The sequence below is a fragment of the Lepidochelys kempii genome, chromosome 1 (genome assembly GCF_965140265.1).
Source record: "Lepidochelys kempii isolate rLepKem1 chromosome 1, rLepKem1.hap2, whole genome shotgun sequence".
Lineage (NCBI taxonomy): Eukaryota > Metazoa > Chordata > Testudines > Cheloniidae > Lepidochelys > Lepidochelys kempii.
In genome coordinates this window covers 55,492,726-55,515,150 of record NC_133256.1, presented here as the reverse complement: position 1 = coordinate 55,515,150, position 22,425 = coordinate 55,492,726, and the positions used below count along the sequence as shown (strand labels likewise).

The 22,425-nt window shown below is 40.5% G+C and overlaps 1 protein-coding gene across 1 annotated transcript; it reads right to left on the bottom strand.

Moving 5' to 3' along the window:
* Window positions 1–11,041: 11,041 nt before the first annotated feature.
* On the bottom strand, window positions 11,042–19,096 carry DLEU7 (deleted in lymphocytic leukemia 7). The gene is made up of 2 exons (XM_073337857.1): window positions 18,605–19,096; window positions 11,042–11,248 (listed from the first exon to the last, which is right to left on the bottom strand). The coding sequence occupies exons 1-2, from the start codon at window positions 19,094–19,096 to the stop codon at window positions 11,042–11,044; spliced, it is 699 nt and encodes a 232-aa protein (XP_073193958.1).
* Between the last annotated feature and the right edge of the window lie 3,329 nt (window positions 19,097–22,425).

Genomic DNA, 22,425 nt, shown 5'->3' with positions numbered 1-22,425 from the left:
CAGGCCTGATTGGCTGAGTTACGTGGGAAAACAAAGTACCCTTAGTCTCTCCCTTCCGTTGGGACTGCACTTATTCACACAGTATTATATACAATATAAGTGGAAAAATATACTGTATAGAATGCAAGAAAATATTTGTTATAATAATACTTATAAATAAAGCAAACAGCTTGTTAACACCATCCATCCAAAGGCCATGGAGTGCCTTGTGAGCATGAATAAATTACGCTTTACGATATCCCTGTGAAGTACAGTCAAATCATTCTGCAGATGGCAAAACTGAGGCCTGGAGAAGGAATGACTTTGCCAACGCCACCCACAAAATCTGTGGCAGAGCCAGTAGACCCCCCCCCAGATCTCTTGACTTTGAGACCTGCTGCCAAAAGGCAACTTTCACCTTGATACTTGGCAATGCACAATGGGAAAAAAAATTTCTAGTTGAAAAGGAAAAACCACCCTTTATCTTCCCTCTCCCTCTCTTTATTTATTCTTTGTTTTTCTTGGATTGATTCCTCCATTATGTCCTTCCTGCCTTTTCTGAGGGTAGAATAAGGGCTCGTCTAGAAAGGATTCTGGGTTTTTTACTGTAAATGAAAACTTTTGGAGAAAGTAAACAGCCAGTGGAAACTGCTACCCAGTAAACACTGTAGTATGTTGTGAAGCAAATAGTTCGCACTGGCATTGAACCCAGGAAAACAAAAGTCACTTCACAACTGGGAGCCTAGCTGAGCCACCTGCAATGCCATTGATTCACAGTATTACACTGAGCGTGTGTTCCTCAACTGTGACTTCGCCGAAGTATTCTTGCCCTTCATTCCCTTTTCTCTGAATGAGTTGTATTGCAGGCCTAGAGCTACACATGCCAATCACCTCTCTATAGCATTTTTGCTTCAAAGGCTCTCATCGTATGATGTTGGCTCCCCGTGGAAAGCAATATGTTACGACCCATGCGAACATCTCCAGGGATATGTTAATTAAAATGACTTGGAGCTTTTCCTATACAGTTACACTGCATTACGGTGAATCCCACTTAGCAGGATTACTGACTGAGGACTCAGTTCTGCCTGATAGGCAGAGAGCTTGTACTAGGAGTTGAGTGCAGCTGCACCACTCCCGCAGAAGCTCCCAGAATTTCCAGGCAAGCAAAGGAAGCACACCCACTGCCTTGTATTCCTTGCCGCAACCAGCTAGCTCAACTGGCGCAGTTTAACCCAAAGTAAAAGTTGGCAGATCTTAGGCCATGTCTACACTTACTGGGGATCGACACTTCTGCAATTGGTGCAGCAGGGATCAATTTAGCGGGTCCAGTGAAGACACACTAAATTGATGGCAGAGCACTCTCTGGTCGACCCCGGTACTCCACCGGAACAAGAGGAGTAACTAAGTTGACGGGAGAGCCTCTCCTGTCAATGCAGCGTGGTGTAGACACCACAGTAAGTCGACCTAAGCTACGTCGACTCCACCAGTAATGTGACTTAGGTCGACTTATCCTGGTAGTATAGACAAGGCGTAGGTGTGAACTGGGGGCACACTTTTACTGTAAAATCCCTATATAGTCATTTCTTCTTAGGCTTGTATCTATTAGAAGTCCCTCATTTCTTGCTGTTCTCTTGTTATCTCATGGGTCGTTCCCCCTTTTCACCTCTTAAATGTGTGCAATCCCCTCTCCGGAGCAGGGGCAAGTGAAACCACAGAAATCACCCAGGAAAGTTGGGAGGCAAATGGTGGGATTGAAGTGTAACATGTTCTCAAACTTCATAACCACCTGCAGTACCTCCAGCATCTCATCTGCAGCACCTGAAAAGGTGGCATTGTTCGACCACAGGGCAAGAATGGAAGGAACATTCTGTGTGGCATGTTCCTTCTCCCAAAGGACTGCAGAGCTTTAGTGCTGAGAGGTATTAGTAACTCTTAATGTAAAGATGCAGTAGTAACAGAGCTACTAAGAGCAACATTAAGTATCCCCCCTTCCTCTGGGACACTCATCACAGAGTAGAGTTTAGGCAGAAATAAAAATTTCATGTTGATGAGATCACAAAATGTAGAGATGGAAAAGACTCATTAGATCATTCAGCTCATCTCATTGCCAATGCAGAATTTCTCCCTAAGGTGCTTCTACCAGAACTGCATTTTTAATAAAAAAAATTTGATTTTCAGTTGCAGGAGATGGGGGGAGCCCCTGAAATTGCAAAAATTTGTCAAATTTTGGGGGCTTTCTTGACCAGCTCTAACATTTACTGAGTTTTTGGTTTTGGGGTGGGTTTTTGTTTCAGCTTAATTCTGCATGTCCCAAGTGATGAAACTTCCAACGCTTCCTTGAGAGACTCTTCCATAGTTTAATACATCCAGCTGTTGGAGAGATTCTCCTGACATTTAGCTTAAATTTTCCCTTTCTTAAATGCATTCAGTTTTTCCTAATTATACCCTTGTGCATGAGACCAAACAATCATTCTTTCATGCTACAGCTCTGTTAAGCTATGGAAGAGTCCCCCAAGGAAAGAACTAGAAACTCCATTACTTAGAACATTTAAAACTAGACTGGATATGCAGAAGTGAAGGCAATCATTCTGCACTGGCAAGAGATGGTGACGTCCTAGGAGGTCTTTCATCTCTAATTTTTATGATTCATCATTCTAACCTGAATTTTGTTTCTCATTTATGCATGCTTTCGTATATGGCTATTTAAATATTGGGCATTGATTTCACGCCCAGCGTAAGTTTGATGCAACTCCTCAGAAGTTTGACTTGCTCTCACTTAGGCCAGACCTATATCTTAAATCCCAAAATTCTTTTGGTGTGGCTTTTTGTACAGCGTTGTTTGTTTCTGGAGATGGCTGAAGTAATCCATAGTTTCAAAGTGCATCCTGTCTTCTCTCTCACTTCAGTTAGATGGTAAGCCTGTCTCAGCATGGGCTGTTCTCCCTTTGGCACTGATCCTTCAACTGGATCTCTTAGTTGGTCCCTGTGCTCACACAGAACCCCAAGGACTTCAGAGCGGGGATGTATGGCTTCTGCCTACCTGGATACAATTAGGCTGTGTCTTGTTCCACACTGAATGCATTGTCCTGCTTAATAAATAATAATTTTCAAAAATATCAATTGGATTAATATTCCTGTTATAATCTACCATATTGTAAAGATTCATTGGACTTCATAGTGTTATGGTTCATAAAATGTTCAGAATTACACTAATGAAAACTAGAAAGTGGATTTTTCCCCCCCCTACACTCCAGGTAATTTTATACTGTTTCTCCAACTGAATTTGCGAAATAAAGAGAGAGATGGGTCACATGATGTCCTAACATCTTTAAAAGCAATGAGCAATACAACAGGAGTTCTTTTTCTGGGTATGGGGTGTACGGGGAGACTTTGGCAAACCAGTAAAGTGCCTGAAACCACTATGGCTTACTGCTAAAAGCAGCCAAGTCAGCAGGCTGTAAATCGGTCATTCAGCACTCTCAGTTTGACCAAGGCAGGAGTGGGGGGGGGGGCAGGAGATTTGGGTTCTACAGAAAGGGCAGCTTGACCCCGCGTCCTTCCTGATAAGAATTGTGTTGAAGTGGCTGATGCATGCATTTTCAAAGAGCAGGATGTGCCCCAGGAATGTCTATTGGGGCCTCAAGGCTGCAAACTCTGGAAACACCCATACCTGCTTAATCGATAATCAGAAGGAATCTCTTGCTTGACTATTGAAACTGCTTACTTAACAAGTTTTCTTTAAGGGACATGTCATTCTATTACTAATGTATAAATAAGGGGGAAAAGTTTGAGGTAGTTGGACTTGTTTTTGGACTCTCCCTCTGGATACATCTTGCAGTCCCCACCGGCAGACGACGGAAGATTTGGCCACCGGAAGCCTGCCGCTGTGCCACTCGAGAGCCACACTCAGCTTTGGTAATTATCAAGGGTTGGGGGTGTTTTACTAACCTCTTGCAGACGTGTGTATAAGTGCTTGAGACTAAGTAAAGTTTAGCTTTAAGTGAAAGCACTCTTGTGTTGTCCTGTTTGTGCCAGGCCGTGTCTCCCCTGATTTATTTCCTGACACCACCTCGCACAGAGTAAAAATTACCAAGAGCTTTGGGTTGAAAGAACCCCAGGTAACAGGGGGGGAAGGGAAGATATCTCTGATTTGCTCACAGCCAGAAAGGTTATTTAAAGGAAAAGCAGAGGCAGCAAGTGCAGAAATGTCTCTAAATAGAAATGCTTCACCCAGTTTGAGTGAGTCTCAGTTTCAACAGCAGTGTCTACCCACAGAAGCAAGAAATGACTTGTTTGATTACCTGTGAATAGGAAGGGAGCTGTGTCATACTTGACTCATGAGAAGCTATTTTAAAAGGAACAAAATGATGAGCAGATAATTTGGTTTGGAAAGTGAAGATTTTCTACTCTTTGGTGCACTAACCTGCCATGTCAGTATTGCTTTGTGTTTTATTGTACCCTGTTGGGCTAATTCGGATCTTGCTTACACGTGTATAAATCAGGAGTAAGTCATTTAAAATCAGAGTGACACTGGTGTAAAGCAGGTGGGAATCAAAATAAAATCAGAGCGTGAGTGTTCAAATCACAGCTAAGCATATATAATGTGATGAAGCAGAAGAAAAACTGAAAAATTTTTATATATTAAAAAAAATTAGTGCTCAATTTCCCCTGGTTATGAATGCAGTTTTAGGGGAAAGGGAGTAAGCTATATCAGTATAAGGCTCTTTTATACAGATATAACTGTGCCCACGCTATGGGCTGCAACAATATAACGACACTGGTTTTAAAAAAAAATCACTCCCCCTACCAATATAGTTATGCCAATACAAAAACTGTTTGTAGACCAGGCATAATTCAGAAACTCTCACAAGACCCATTTCTGAGATTTCCAATGCTTTCTGCATTTGGCTGGATTGATACTACAGTATTATTTTTTTTAAATAGCCCCTTTGTGGTGATTGAGGTTCTCCCTCTTCACTCCTACGCTAAAAGTGTGGAAGTGCATGGAAATTTAAACAAACAAAAAAAAAAAAAGCAAATTTTTGAACTCCGGAAAAGGTCTGAGCAAAAGCACAGGGCAATTACCTTTTTCATCGACACCACTTTATCCATCACTAAAAATATTACTGGGATGGTAGGTCCTTTGCAATCTTGGAGGTGACATCACATTTTCCACTTTTAATTCATTTCAACTTAAAGGCCCCCTGAAATAATAATTTGCCTTTCACAGATAGGTGTACTTCACACAGCCATTTACTGAAAAGGTATTGATGTCAGGGTATGGTGTATATAAAAAAGCAGACCCTAGCTATAATTAAGCCTAAACTTCCTTTTATACTGCACCTCCTTTATCAATTTTCTCGCTTTATAACAACCACTTCAGGATGACATTCAGAATGTTAGTAGCTCCCAGATGATCTTTTCTCAACAATATGCAATCACTGTTTACACTTTAAAGTGTGTCACTTTAGCCTGCCACATTTTTCATCTTTAATCCTTCTTTTTATGAGAGAGAAGCAGCCTCCAGTGTTACATTCAGCAGTACCAGTTCAGATCAAGAGATCAATGACTCAACAACGACATCCACTGGCCTACCTCAAAATATCAGCCAAAAGAATCATTCATCGCAGGCGAACAGTGTTGGCAGAAACCTGCTTTTGCTAGGAGGCAGGTTGGCAGCATTTTAGCCTTTTAGCAAGATGTCCTGTTACTGAGTGTGAGTTTACTTGATGTATTGTAAATGAAAAATTAGACTTACATGGAGCACTTATTACATTCATACTAAAGGACTGAAAAAAAATCCCTTTGGAAATCTGATGGGGAAAATGGTTTGAATCCTCAAGTTTTTAGGCAAAATTCAAGAATGAATGCTGGGTAAAGACTTTAGGATCAGGCCCTATGTTAAAAATACTGTACCATACATGTGAGGATATAGTTAGTGTTTCCTTAAAACTGCAGCAAGCTTTAGAGTAAACCGGGGGGGGTGGAAGGGAAGGGAGAGAGAGAGAGAGAGAGAGAAGCCTTAGGGATAGCACTGTTTGCCTTATTCTAATAATGCGTCTATTCTAGTGCTAGAAGAAAGCTGCTCTTTGTGATTCTTTATACCACTGTCACCAGACAAGATGTCTGCCTGAAACACATGTGGAAGGAAGGATCAACCTGAAAGTACTTGATCTGCAAAATTGGAAACTTGAGCTGTTCTGACTGGGCACAGGTCACATGGTACACTTTTGTTGCCTGATTGGATGAGTGTAACTTTAGAATCAGATTTCTGCTGTGCATATTTGCATATAGTAATTCAAAATTTGCATTTTGCTAGTATTCTGCAATATTTGCAGAACAGTCATTGATTTGGTGACCACTCCTGCTAGAAAAACTCATAAGGTAGATTATTAGTGGAAAGCAATTACAAAAGAGATACAAACATAGTGAAACTACTGTATACACTTCAATGAGTATTGACAAATTCTGTGATAATGACTTTTTAAATGACTGTTTTGTAATTCTTCACATATATGATTTCAGCCATAAACTCTTTGGATGGGAATAGGTATGAATGGCCGGGCTGGTAGTACCACCTATTAAAGGTAGCCCAACACGTGCCGTTATGAAACTTTGTGTTTAGTTGCTTATAACTTTGCTAAACTATAAATACGTGGTCCAAAATTTGCCATGCTGAGAGTCTGCCTCAGGCTGAATCTTTTTGGAAATTTTCAGCCAAAATTCAGAAAACTGTTTCTGAGGATGGGGCAAGGGAAAAATATATTGCTTTGCCCTTTGTGTTTTTTAAAATTCTGACCTTTTCTTTGAACAGCTCTAGCACCCCCATGCTTCGGAGCAGTGCCTTGAAATGTGGCAGAAGATTAACTTTTGTATCCGGGATATGGCTTTTGCCATTCCCATGGGAATTCACTCAAATTTGGCCAAATTATAAGCTTTTTTTTTAAAAAAAATCACAGTTCACACTTGCCCAATAAAGATGTCTTCAATTTTTAGCAGCTAAATCTTCTGAAGATTCCAGATTTTTTTTTAAAAAAAATCTTTCCCTTATTAAAAAAAATCTAAATTTTGAAATTCAAAACATGTCAACAAGATTTATTGTTCAAAAACATGGGGATATATGAAAATGTTAAGACATTTTTCTATTTTTTTTTGTTAATTTTGAAATGTCATCAAAAATTTGCAACTTGAAAACATTCAACCAGTTGCACTATATACACATAGACATATATTGAGTATACTATTGGATTGTTATAGATACTTTGACAAATATAGTAAAATAAAATAGTAAGTCTATGACTTGGCTTGTCAAATGAAGAGGGAAAAATAGCACCTTTTAATCTACTAGAGCCTTTAACTCTTGTCTGGTCAGGGTTCAGCCCTGATCAGTTTCCAGTATGCTAACATGCTGATGATGTTTGGCCAATATGTCTTTAGTTTTACATTCAATATGCCTATGGAAAAACCAGCTTCTTCAAACCCTTACTCATGCGAGGTAATCCCTAAGATCAACAGAATTACTTGGGTGAGTAAGGCTTTGAATTATTGCGTCCCAAAAGACCTATTCAGGAGAAGAGGATATCTCTTTAAGGGACTCACATTCATGTAAGAAAACATGGAAACATTTAACCCAGCAAAACAAATTGATTTTGTGGATCTCAATGATTGTACTTAATTAGGAGGTTTTATTGGAAAAATCCACAAAAAAGGAGAGAGAAAAAACCCAGTGTCTTTGAAACAAAGATGCATTAGAGCAGAATGTCAGGATTCATTTATGAAATCACGGCTGCATAAACAATGTTTCACTGTAAGAACCCAATTTATAGTATTTGTCATAAAAAAGCAAACACTTTGGGGGCCGCTTTTGTGACACAATGTCGTACCGTGTGATGCTGCAAGCCGGCAGGCACAACAATAGATCAGCAGAGGCAGCTTTCTCATGCTATTTTTGGGCAGTAAATTCTTTTGAACTTCAAATGTTTCATGGTTCTTATTTCAGAAGCAGGACCTGATATTTAGACCCATTCACTCTTAGCTCTGAATTTTGTCAACTGCTTAGAGAATATGACACCACACAGAGCTGGTTGCTTCTAATATATGAGAAGATTGGATGATCTGCAACTAAAAGAAACTTTAATGGCAATATACAGTGGGATGTTTGACATGGAAAAGGCCAAATAGATTGTTGAGTCCATTGCAATTGAAGGCAGGTTGTGGTTCCCAGAACAGGATATGTCAATTGCTATTCATTTTTACTACACTTTACCTTAATAAATACATTATTAAATAACTCCCTGATCTTCAAACAGGCGTAGGCATAACTTTACACATATGCAAGCCCACTGATCTCAGTACTCCTGTGAGGAAAGTGTTTGCAGGTCTGGGACTTAAGAAAATCACTGCACTCTGATTCAGTTATGGAAGCATTTTGAAAGAAAAATTAATCCCCTGCCCCACTGAGGTTAAGCGTTTATTTAAATATTTTAGTCAAATTTAAATTAAAGGATCCCAAAGACTTTTAAATTTATAGTGCCCCACAGAATTTCAAAAAAAATTAATAGTGTTTTCTTTTTAATGACCTTGACCACAAATATTCATTTTAAATGGGAGAGTTTGGGGAAGGAAGTGTTCTGGAAATTTTCATCATATGCAGTGATGCCTGCAAAAGCACACTGTTAAGTACTCTTTAAATACACTATATCTTAGGAGCTTGAAAAGAAATTTTTTGTCTCAAATAACTTTGTTCTTTTCCATTTGGTCAACATTTTGTGTATGCACATGCATGCAAATGGAACTGAAATCAGCATGGTGGTTCTTGTTTAGTTCCTCATTTGTGTGTACGGTCATCACTGGTTATGTCAGCACAAAATTGTGATTATCTTGACCTTATGATCTCAATGGGGGTCTTGCTGTTGACTTCAAAGAGGCGAGGATTTCACCTGATGTGCGCTGTACACCCAAAATGTAAGTTTTGCTTTTAAATTACTTTTTATGGAAAAGCATAGAAACACCTCTGTTCAGTTCTAAACACTCCTTTCTAGTGTTTGTCACCAAACACTATAGAACTGTGCTAGTGTATGAGACCTAGAAAGTTAAACTGATTAGAAACAACCATACTACTGCTGTAAATGAATCTCATTACTGGGGGGAAGTACATGAGTATCCATCCAAGAGTTAATGCTCATCCAAGTAGCCTTGTCCCCACAGCTTATACTATACCAATATGGTGTAGTATCTGTCTCCTCCAATGTGGCTTCTGGGATAACTGGGCTGGCAAGGAGAGGTGGGGAAAACCACATAAAGCACAAGGCAGGGCTCCTTGCTATGCAGGGCTGAGAGCAGAGCTTGGGCTTTTTCAGGGATGTCTCCCATGCCAGCTCTGCTGTCCCTAAATCCCTCCCCTCTGAGGCAAGCATTAGAAGAAACTCCATGAGCTTCATCGCACAGAATTTCCTGAGTCCTCTGTCCCCTTTCTGTGGGAGGATACCATAATCATGATATATTCACTATAATAAATATAAAGTAATACCTAATACACCATGATATTAACACAAGATACACAGAATAATAATGCATTGTTTGCTCTGCAGGTCACCTTAAAACTTAGCATTACTAGGAAGATCATTACATCTACTTGAAAGTCCCTATATTCCGCAAGGTGCAAAGGAGGGGGGTCACTGCCACAAATGTGTCCCTCCTCCATTTTTCTGGAAGGGAGGAAGGGACTCAAACATAAACAAGACACTCCAAGCCTTTTTTTTTTTTTAATTCTTCTTTGGAAATACATTTTCATGAGTTTTCTTCCAATTTATAAACTAATACTGAGCCTACTGGGCTGACCCATCATAAACAAGGTTTCAACCCAAAGCAAAAGTCTCTATTTAAGCTAAGAAACACCACCAAACAGGTATTTTTATATAGGAAGGACTGACAGAGCCTTAATTATAGCTGTGAGACCGGCACCTGTGTAGTGTTAAAAGGGGTCTCATGTGAATATAAAATATGGTAAATCAATCAGTATACAAAGTCACATGCAGAAAGTAATCATGTGGAAATTCACTACCTTAGCCAATGGAAAGAGACACTTTTCTATCTCTTATTCTATGCAGAATGCCCTCATCCCTACACAAGTAAGATAAAAATTGAGCTAAATTTCTCTGTCACATGCAGCTGCAGAAAAAAAACGCAGACTATGGAAACTCCTGGTTTGTCAGTAGATGAGCAGAGTTGTATACTTGTGTGTTGCACAGTCACTAGAGCTGGATGAGTTTTGCAAAGCAATTTCCACAAATATATGTTTAAATCTTTGAATACATTTGCTTTGTCCCCACTTTGTGCCCCTTCTGCTTGCTTTCCATTAGCATTCATGTGCTTGACTACTGAGGGCTTTTATTTATTTATTTATTTATTTTTAATAGTGATCCTATTGGGTCCAAAAATGTTCCCCTTTTTCCCTTTTCTGAATTGGCAACCCTTCAGATCAGTTGTTGCAGATCAGTGTAGTAAATTACCGTAAAGAGCTTCTCTTTTTTTAAAAAGGTATCTTTAAATACTGTGCACCCAACATACCTCTCACCTCTTGTCCTTGTGATAAAGTTACATTCTTACGTATAGCGCTTTCTGTCTCTGCAGTATCAAACCAGCACAAAGAATGATTTGAAAACATGTTTTCACAAACAGTGATGTAGGTTAATGGAATTCCAAAAGGTCATCTTCTTCTCCACCACCATTCTTTTTATCATTGTGTCCCAATTTTAGGGTCCAACTTTACAGTCCTTGTTCATGTGGGGCTCAATTCTGCAAGGTGCAGATCAACTCCTGGAGGTGCCCTCAAATCCCATTCATACCAGTTTGACCAGGAAGACAAAGGGTGCTCAACACTTTGCAGGACTGGGCTCTTGATTATGAAGTCCTTACTCATGTGAAGTCAATGCGATCACTCATGTGAGCAGAGGCTGCAGATTCAACCATTCAAATTACACATAATTTTGAAGGCAATTGAGAGGTAGGGTTGTACCATCACCTTTTACAGAAATTAGTCACTCTTGTCTGTGTGGCTGTTTCACATCTCTGGGAGGTTTTGTAGGATTTGTCTCAGTGAAGCTTGGGCTATGGCATACAAGTCTGAGGGGAAAACTGCAAGTGAATGCATCAGTTTCTTGATGATGTTCCTCAAACACTGGTGTGCTGCATGTAAGTCTCTGTCAAATCGCTGCCCCTCCAGCTGTAAAGCCATATGCCTGCAGATGTTTCTAAACTCAACGCTGTCCTAAAAGCCAAACCAAAAAGAAATGAGTGATAAGTAATAGTTTAGCCATGCACAGCACATCTTTCTAGACAGAAACTTTCAGCATGAATTTTTGTCTCTGATCTTTACATATTGCTGCACAGTGTTGTGATGTGCAACCTTGTGCCAGTTTCACCTACCCGCTTTTAAATGTCAGCAGTCTCCACTGAACTTTTGCAGCTTTGTATTAAAAATTATCTTTTAATTAATCATAATTTTAGTAGTTTACCTCAAACAACACTTATTCGTGATAACTGTCTCCGGACTGATTTTATATTCCCTGTGCACCCAAAAGGCCCCCTGGCTTCCTTGAGAACTTTCTCTATAAGCATAATCCATGCTAGGGCCTGTGTCCACTAGGGAAATGCATTGTGTTGAACAACGTGCTAATTAACAAGTTCTAACTAAATGACTTTGCATCTAGTGTAGACCATGCCAACCATGTTTTCGAACTTAGGTGGACATGGTTAACCCTAGGGGGATGCTCACTAATGCTTTTTAAACACAATTTATTCTTGTCTACACTTGGTGCAAAGTAGTTTATCATGTGTGTTAGATGTATTTGTTTTGTTACATAATGAATGTTCCAGATGACCCTTTGGAAAATGTTGGTCTTTGTCCCCCTGTAGAAGCTGCTCCACATAAGAGGCTTATGAGTCTGCTGCTACTTCTAGTTAATATACTTGGTTCTTTCTCTGAAATGGTAAAGGCTCGTGCTTTTAGCTCTCTGAGACCTGAGTTTAGACTCTGCTGTCAGCCCAAAATAGTTCTTAAAGGAATGCATGTTCAAGCCCCTCATGGGCCAAAGCTCCATTATTTCAAATAAAGCCCCATTAAAACTGTGTACAAATGTGGTTTAATCCAGACAGTACCTGCTACACTATGGTAACGTTAAAGGTGATCTGCAAACAAAACATCAAAAAGGAGTTAACACTGAAATATGTGCTGAATGGCCTCACTAAGCGGGCAGGGATGAGCAATTGGCACAAAAATAATGCAAAACTAACCAATTTGGTTATAGATCCCCTAGAAGCCCTCTTGCATTAGTTGGAAGTCTGCTGCAGGTGTGGAGATTCCATCATTGTGGAATGTCCCCAACACTGGAAAACTGGGGAGCACTAAGGCAAGACCCTCGGTAAGTAGCAATTTTTTTTCCTGTTAAAAAAAAATGTTTTGATTGTCCCTTTGAAGGTCACCTTTTGAATCCTGGTCTATAAAGCTCCCTTTAGTAGAATTCAGAAATTTTCTAGGTATAAAATCCCTAGTGCAATTTATTTGACCTCTTAATATATTTGACTAAGTAAACAAGCTAGTAATGCCAGCTTTTCCAGGTGTCCAGCACATGGGAACTTTAGGATACAGGACAGAAAATGAAATTTTTTATTCTCTCTCCTTTCAAAAAAAACTGGATACTAACTAACTGAAGTAAACAGAAAAAGTTTGCTTACTTAAAAAAAGCCCTTCTGTATTAGGTTTAGAACAGTGGACTCCTGTGAACTGAAGTGATAGAGGGCAATAGCTCAAGTGGTTCATAGTTTCTATTAAAATACTAACACAATAAATATTTGCAGTGATTTCATTTGAAGTGTTTTCAATTTCAATGCAGGAGCATATCTTTCCTGCAGCTTTTGTTTGTCAGACCCATATGTTTAGACAGATGAGTTAATATCCCACATGGCACTGACAGAGCTACACCAGAATAAGAACTGCATGACTCACTAGTCCTAAATCTCTTAAAATTAGGACTTAAAATATTCAGCTGGTCTTTAAGTGCTTTAGATTTGGCACTTGACACTGAGCTGGATCAGTAGGCCATTTCCACTTGCACAGCTTTTATTTTTGATCACTATTGTAAATATGATATTAACTAGCAAGTGTCATTTAGTTTAGGAAGATGCTACCCTTAACAAGACACCATCAAAGAGGATAAGACCTGTTTACTTCTATTTTTTTTTTTTTTTTTACTCTTAACTGTTAAATAGATAAGTCAAGTCAATCTTTTCGGTTTGCAGTCAGGAACCTTGTTTTTTTTTCTTAAGCGTGCTCACAGGTGTATGGTCTAGTGCCATTTGTTATGAAGTTGGAATATAGAAGATTGTAAGTTCCAGCCCTGCTCGTTTGCTGACTCAGTGGCTGTCTACATCAGGCATTTTTACCAAGAATTTTCCACAATTACTATCCCCAGTCCAGCTCCACTGGTAGCAGCAAGGATGGGAAAGCTAGTGCAGACAGTGTTGGTGGTTAATATGCTAATGAATGCCACCATGTTGTGTATATCCGCTGTAAGCAGTGTTAGACACCATGGTGGCTGAAAGGCCTGCAAGCACCCAGGGCCTTGTCTACAATACTGCTTCCATCACTGCTGGTACCTTTGGTGGAACTGAAGCAATGGTGGAAATTTCTGGCCAAATTCTAGTGTGGACCAGTACTGATCTGAGATGGGGGCCTATCGGTGCTACCATAATACAAATTATAATACATCATAATGCCCTGGTCTTGAAAAAGAACCACAACTGAAGTAAAGTTTTCTAACATAACTATAAGATGGTTTGGCCCCATTTAAATGGACAAGTCCAGTCAATATTAGTAGATGGCGGGAGAGCCATTGTGCATTAAACACAGTAAAATATTTAGGGAAGATAGTGCTTTAAGCTCCTTTCCTTAATTTGCTCATCTATAAAATGCACATAAGTAAGCATTATTGCATAGGGATGTTGAGAGAATTAGTGAATGTTTGTAAAGCATTTTGAAAACATAAGCATTATAGAAGTGCTAAATATTATTTCTCAAAAAATTAAAAACATGTTAGTTTTCTTGGGGTTTTCCCCATTCCTCTCTTCCCTCTCCTCCCTTTGAAAAGAGTTTATTTCCCATTTGTAAAAGGTGCCACAATGACAACACTAAAGATTTGAGTCCTCTCGCTTCAGAAGAGGTATAATGCAAGCTTCCCTGCCAATAAGCCTCAGCTTCTTCTGAAGGAACATCTGTAGGGGTGGTTGTCTTAAAGCCCCTCCAACCATAGTGTTTCAAAACATTTATATTTAGGAAGACTTTAATGTATTGTTTCCTAGAAGTCATCTCTCACAAAAAGTTATACAGCTATTAATAATTTCTTGTAAAGTCACCGTGTGAAAAAATTAAAACCAGCCATCCTGTGGTTTGCCACTATATAGCCTCTTCCTAACAAAGCAGGCACAAGTACAGAGCAATTGTCAGAGTGAAGAGACTGTTAATGTCATGTAGCCATGAGTACCTGTTTTCTCACTGAATTCACAGTGATTCTGGGAACAATTCCAAAAATGATCCCCATACTGTTAGAAATAAAACCAAAAATTGTTCATTTGTCAACATTTTAAATATATCCAAACAACCTAAAATTGACACTTACAGTTTGCACTTTGGAGCAACCTCTCCATGGTCAGTCTTCATATTAATTACTGTAAGAATGAAAATTCATTGCTAGAAGACACAGGAATTATGTTATATCCTCATTAGCTACCAAAAAGAGTGAGTGGACACGCACACACTTAATTGGTTTAATCTGTGGTGGCAGGTAAAGATTCTGCTGCTGTTCTGTAAGAATTCTGATGAACATAATTTTCTGGTTGCCATCACCACTAAGCCCCTCTTCATGAATCAGCATATGGTCTACTCTAGAGCTGATTGTTTCATGGGAAAAGAGAACCCTCCCTTTGGGTCCGAAATCAGCTTTCAGAAAATGATTAAGTGTAATTACAAATACTTTATTGCAACAACTATCAGTTCTATAGCGCTTTGGAAAAAATGGTGAAAATCATGTGAGAAAAGAGCACTGGGCTTGTATTGCTAACACTACACCATGACCATTTTCTGACTGAATAATGTGTTGGCATTCCAGTATTTTTTCAAAGATTGTCATAGCTAAGGAGGACTAGCTGGGATACAGAGCCTAGCTCTTCTAGTCCTCCAGTTTGAATCTAGTCTAGGTCAATAGTTTCTAATGTCACATCTGTTGGTTGCTGAGTGAGCTTATGGTTTCATTTCCATTCCCTATATATTGCTCTCCATATAGCAGAAAAACAAAAACCAACAAATCGTGGCACTGTTGCTGACAGTCTGAGACTAGGGCTGCAGACCCTGATTCTGCAAAGAGGTCCCCCTGGGCATACCCTTACGCCTGCACAGAGTCCCACTTCTTTCCTGGTGTATATTAACATAGTTCCATTGATTTCAATGCAGCTATGCCAGTTTACACCAGTTGAGGATCTAACACGGTGAGGCAACCAATAGGCATAAAGGTCCATCCACATGGATCTATTCCTTTATGATCCTGGAGACCCTCTCACACCTAGCGACAGAATACTAGTGGAGAGGCTAGTTTCCCAGAGGTGGGGAACTTGCATTGTCAGGCAGTTTTCACTGTCCAGAACTGTCCATCTGCCACTTTCACAAGCACTAGTTTTTTTAGAATACCAAAACTGTTTTGAAACTGTGATAGTTATTTTAAACTTCCTAATATAATTTATATTCCATTTCCAGCTGGCTAAGATCCAGTTTAGTCCAATCCAATCTTGTTATACATTTCTGAGTTACTAATACTTCAGTGAGCCCGCAGTTACTCCAGCTAAGGAGGCTGGATGTTATCAAAGAGCAGTGGTAGTGAAGTCTGCACCTGCCCATAGCACAAGGAAGCTGCACACAGGAATCTTTTCATTTTATGTTTTCTTTTCAAATACACACAAAGTGCTGCCCAAAATCTCTCGCTTTTAGTACTGTACTGACTGATCTGTTCACCCTGCAAGTGCATAATTATGGTAGAGAAACTTATATTATTTTAGCGTGGATGTCTGAAATCCAGAGTCACTAGTATATTGTTTGTGGATGATGATGCTGGTAAGTGACCTGTCAAACTTAAAGGAAGGTCCATCAGAATTCTCCCAGGAGCTTAACCTTCTATCATAAATTAACACTAAGCCACTTCTCTCAGGCTTCCTAGACCAATATTGTCTGATGCATCTTGGGAGCTGGAAAAAGCATTGCTTTCAGGTCTATGGTAGTCTCTGGAGTATGCATGCTTTACTATGTTACAATGTCGGTTGCTTGGATCTTTTTTCACAAGCCACGTATAGCTATAGTTTTGGGCCACTTTTATAGCAACCTGTGACTTTTTTTTTCAACTGACACCACCAATAAAAATATAAATAAGACCATCAGATGCATTTCTGGACTGTCTGGAGCAGCCCCGCAGAGCATCAACTGAAGCAAGTAATGAATGTATTTGCAATTTGACTGAGACCAAGTTGGCCACTTAGCACTTAAGAGCATTTCTGTGCTCTGAGGATGATTGTGTTTTGGCTGTAGAAAGTGTGACTGAATAGACAGCTGCTATTTTTATTCTGTTTGTGAGGTTATGGCCATGTCATCTGAGAACTGCAGCTAAAAGTTCAGTTGTAAGAGGTTTTTTCATCTAAATTTCCCGGCAGGGTGAACATGTAAACTGAATCTTTGGAATCCAACTGTTTTAAAACTAAAACCTGGAGCAATGAAATTACTCACAGCTAAAAGACCTAATTAAATGACTCAGATTTTATGGAAACACACCACAGAATTTATTTAACTAGCCATAGAAACTGACCCAGGAAAATCCCAGTGTTCAGTTGGTCCTGATAATGGGCGTTCCCTGAAGAAAAGGTCTAACCTGACTTCAAGTAGAATAGTAATATGAGAATCCAAAGTTAATGTTATTCCCAGTGGCTTCTAAAATATACATTCACCCAAGCAGATATTAAAGCTCTTCTGGGAAAAAATAGAAAGAAAATAAAGCCACCTTTGAGGTGGATGTATTTTATCTGGTTAGTATTTGTGCTAATGAAGAATATTATTTATTTTTACATATTAGCAATGATGGTGTCACATTGGAAAGTCAATATTCCAATAAACAATTGTACATTTGTTTTTCACTAGCATAGGAATGCTAGATCTATCCATTTCAGCGGATTTTTTTTTTATCTTGACCTTTTCACTTCACACACGGCTTTTTCTGCTTTCACCCCTCACCCACCACAAGTGAATTTATTTCTGGTGAAAAGTCTTGGATTAATACCCCTGGAGACTGAAATAATCTAGACCAAAATTTTCAAAGGTAGCCTGTGATTTTTTTTTTAATTTTTTTTTTTTTTGGTGCCTCAGTTGTTGAGTGCACAACTTTTGAGATACCTTGGTTTTGATTTTTCAGAAGTGTTGACCAGCTACAAATTCAGTTGAAGTCAGGGGAGCATGGGTGCTCAGCACCTCTGGGGGAAAAATCAGGTCCCTGACATGTCTCAGACTGGACACCCAAATACTGAGGCACTTAAAATCAGAAGCAACTTCTGAAAATGCTGACCTTGGTTTTTCACTGAATAGATATGGCTCCAGCTGCTGGCAGCAGTGCAAGCTTTCCCCCATAGTGCCTTGCCAATGCCAATCTGCACCTGGAGGGTCTGCCTGCTAAGGTGAAAGGGTAGAGACATCCATATATTGGTTCAATTTATGGCCTCTCTGTTAGAAAGATCAACAAGAATGTGAACTGGAGTGAAATGTGCTTTTTGTGATGTGTATATCTGTCATGAAAAATTGGACAGACTGCAATTCATTTTACATAATAAGTCTTCCTAAGGTAATGACTTTTGGCCACAATCAAGCCGGACCAAATTTGAACCCAGAGACCAACAGGTGATGTATCACACACGCATGAATTACCCAGTCCCCTATGCATGGCTTTTTCTTGACTGTCAAAGAGCCACAAGAATTTTTCTTGTGATAATATGCACCGCCCTTTTACCAGTAAAATGAGGACCTCTTCTTACATATGTTCACTGAATCTCAGCTATAGATATAACTTGTCATTCTGGCATCATATGTGCTGGTTCTCTTATTCGATGAAAATCGACATTTCCCTTACAAGTCACTCTTTGTCTCTTCATATTTGTTGACTTGGGCTCTTCAGGTACCATAACAGCGAATGGAAGTTTGAGGCTTTATGTGGAAAATGTAAATATCTCCTAAAAAAATTTCTACGCTTCCTAATTGATGGTTTAAAGCATCACTAACCCCAACTACAACAAAAGAGCATTTGTATCCAGTACCCCTGCAGTGCTAGCACAAAGGTTTGTCATTGACTTTATAATTATTCTGTAAACTCTGTACAATCCTAAAGTGATTTGCAGTAATTACTTCATTGTAAATTAATGTAAATAAAACTGCTCCAGTCAGTCCGGCAGAATCCAGCATATACAAGGATGCCCCAAACAGTGCAATTAACTGCCCATTTGCAGAAGGAAGCCCAGGACAAGAGTCCTTTGATCTCTCACTACTTACTTTTAGGTGAATAGGAAAAGGATGTTCCTGAAAGAGAGGGAGCAGGAGGGTCTGTTCCACCCTGACAAGCTGGGATGTTGAATCTACTATTCGGGACAGCATGCTGTGCACAGCAATCTGGGTAAGTGTTCGGGGCCTGGCTGGGTCCAGCTGTCTTGAATCCTTTGGCCCAGGCTCACCTGGGTTAGAAAGAGCCTGGGATCCACATTCTTCTTCTCCTTCTTCCTCCTCAGAGGTTTTGCTTGCTGCTCTTCTGCCTTCTTCCTGCTCCTGAACCCGACTAGACCTGGCTGCTTCCAGACCCTGTCCCATGTCATGCAGAGCTGGGCCAGACATACCTGTGCTGAGCAGTGAAGAGGCCTGATCCAATTTGTAGTGGGGGTGGCAGGGTCTGGCATCCTCACATTGCTGCTGGTGGTGCAAGAGCTGCAGGGTTTGGAGAGCAACCAGCTGGTGGTTGAGAGAGACACATAAAGGTACTGATCTGGCCATCTGCTCTCTTGCCTCTGTTCCCCTCCACCGGATGGAGTGTTTCTAAACCTCCTTTGGCCTTTTCCCTCCCCCTCTTCCCACAGTGGGTGGCCGCCTGCCCCTCCCCTTCAGCCTGGGGTCAATAGCCCTGGTTCATTTCAGCACTTGTTAAAAGATCAGCCCTTCACTGTATTTCTTGGACCCAAGCTCCAGGGAGCTTCTTATGTGTACATTTCAGACAGACAGCTGGTTTCTTCTCCTTTCTGGATAACTACCTGCATATGCACTGTATTTTGTGTGGGTGCCTAAATCTGTAACACATTTCTTTTAATGCGTTTGCACTAGTTGGTATAAATCCTTATGTGGTCTCTCCTGGGATGAGATCTATCAACTCTCTCTCATTTGGGGGATGAAGGAGGGAAGGGAGTCTTATTTTGGACTTGTGTAGGCAATTTTTAAAGTCTCTCTCCCTTTGGTGAGGAAGGATTTTACAATGTGTTTCAGTGAGTAATTTTAAAATGAGAGTAGGGCCAGAAGCAAAACCAAACACCTCCAAACTTCAGGGATGTTAAGAGCCTGGTCTGAACTCTGCAGCTCAGTCTCAACTCTATGTATCAACAGGCTCACAGTAGTTTAAAATTGCTTTCATTCATGTTGCCCCCATTTGACAACTAGGAGACACATAAACATAGTTGTAATGGTCCCTCACTCTCCCGCTCGGAGGGAGGCCATTCAGGCTGGTCCTGTCTGGCCAGGACCAGAGTCTGCAAGACAGCCAAGAGCCCACAACAGGGCTGGCCGATTAATAGTCACTGTCAGGCGTTAGCCTGGGGTTGGGTAGCTCAAGTAGTCAGCCCTTAAATAGAGTCTATCCGCGCTGGCTTTGGCCTGGACAGAGCTTAGCAAACAAAACCATCTCTAAGGGTGACTGATAAGGGAAGCTCCTCTTCAGAGCTAGAGCCTCCTTGCCCAGTGTAGGGGGTCAGCCACCCCAGGGTGGGGTGGCAGGGGGACGCAGGCCCACCCTACTCCACTGTGTCCCAGCCCAGGGCCCTGGCAAGATTGGCTGCCCCTGTGTCGGCGGGGATCCAGCCGCAACACGCCAACTGAGCCACACCTGGCTCTGCAGCCAGCCGCTCCGGGGCTGCCCCTGGGTCACTTCCTGCCACCACAGGGTTCGGTACCTTTAGCCTCCAGACCTCTTCCGGCTCCGTGGGGTAGACGGCAGCAGGCACTCTGGGCAAGTCCTTGTCGGCGTCTGTGGTTTGGGCACCACCCGGCAAGGGTTCCTCTCAGGGACACAGCCAAACCAGCAGAGCATCCTTCTCCTCCACAGGCTCTCCCTTAACTGTACTGAGGGCCAGCCTTTTACACTTCCAGCGAGGGGTGTGGGGCGATCTAGGCTCCACCCTCCCACGGGGAGTGTAATGGTCCCTCGCTCTCCTGCTTGGAGGGAGGCCAGTCGGCCTCACTACAATAGTGTAAACAAGGCTTCTGGATTGATGCTGGTTTTCCAAGAGAGACGAAGTGCCAGCTTCTCGGAAAAGGGACACTTGTGGTGAAATGGATCATAATTATTTTGTATATTAAAGCTGAAATTGTTGTTGGTAAAGTTAAAATGTTTATTTCTCTGCTTTTATTGTTATTTTATTATGAACTCCAGGAGCATCAAATAATCTAAACCTGTAAGCTTGACAGTGCTCTTTTTGGAGCGAGGAAAAATCCCTATTCAAGCAGGAAAGTAGTTGGAAATAGGAAGGGTGAAAGAGTCCCACCTGAAATAACTCCAAAAAAAGGCATTTCTGGCTTTGGAAAGTGAGCCAGAAGGATCCTATATGTTTTTATATATGGTCCCCAGGAGACTTAAAACTGTAAGATTTGATGCTAAACCTATTTCTGTGCTGTGAAACCAGGGACAGCTGTACAAATATTTGCTGTTTTTAATTAAACCTAACATTGCTACTTCCTTGATTTAAGTTAGGGCAAAGGACTGGCAATTTTATGTTTTGATAGATGAGGAAAAACAGTTGTGGGTGTTGTGTTTTAGAAAAATGTTATAAAACAAGAAATCCGAGGGGAAAGGCCTCAAAGGCTATCATAGCGCAATCCTTGTGCTTCCTCGGTCAAATCTTTTTTTTTTCCGTATCTATTCAGCAAATGTTTCTATTGGAATTCTGTTTTTTCCTTGAAAATCTTATATCTAAACTTTTCATTTGGTCCCAAATTAAACTTTAGCTCATGTTCTCTTCTTTTCATATTCTTTATAAATGTAAAGTGGTTTGCTTTGATTGGGGATTCAGTTCTGAATTCTAATGCCCTACTGAGGTCAGCTGGCTCAATGCCTCCCAGTGCTTCCACCGGGGAATTATTACTCCTCACTGCCCCCTACTCCAGGCTCTAATTTAATATCACAATCTGGTCCAAAATCATAATCCAGGAAATGGACTGGAGATGAGAAGGAGAGAAGTTGCTTTTATTTATTTATTTATTTAGGGCAAGGAGGCAGATTTTGCAAAAATGGAAATCCAAGCGTATGTATAACACGAAATGGCCAGTCTAGAAAGAATTTGTGTATGGACTGAAATTACGCTAGAACTGAAACTGGCCTTCTCTGAAACTGCTGAATTTATTTCAGAGAACTCCGCTCAATCTTTTGAGAGGTTTATGATTAATCAATAGATATGTTGTAATGAGAGATTTTTGCTTTCAGCTGTTTTGAAAAACCTTGCAGCACTCTGATAAGAAGCTTGCAGAAGAACTTCGGAAGGGGTTTAAATATCATGAAATTACATTTCTTTTAATTGGTCATAAAAAGAGTGGTGACAGTACTAGGACCCTTTAGTTTGCATGAATAGTCATTAGTTTTAAGATTAAGGCTCTAATTAAGTAGAAATTATTGTTAGTTTAAATTTAGAAAATCCAACATGGCTGACCAAGATGGTGGATATAGGGATAATGTAGTAATGGGGAATGACTCAGCAAAGTCCTAGAATCCAAGATGGCATCAGGGGAGGATCACTTCTAGAGTGACAGCATGCTAATTACAGGCAAACACATGTGACATTATGTTAATAAAAGGGGAGGATCTAGACAAGAAGAGGAAATATGCTAATATCTGGAAGCTGATTGGTTTTACTCCTAGCTCCGTCAGCCATGCTGCATGACCTTAAACTAGTCACTTCACCTCTTGGTGACTGCTTCCACCCTTCGTCTAGTTAGATTTGTAAGCCTCACTTGAAATTTGCCAGCTCCTGGAACTCTGTCCTGAGCCTCTCGGGGGTCGTACTCCGTACAATAATACAACTACATCAATAATGGCAACCAGAGCCCTCTGCCACCACACCATTTCC

Coding starts and splice junctions, on each gene's coding strand:
- DLEU7 (XM_073337857.1), bottom strand. CDS start 19,096: ATGGCCAGATCAGTACCTTTATGTGTCTCTCTCAACCACCAGCTGGTT. Junction 11,249..18,604: donor CTTTTCCTATTCACCTAAAA/GTAAGTAGTGAG, acceptor TTTGGCTTTTAG/GACAGCGTTGAGTTTAGAAA.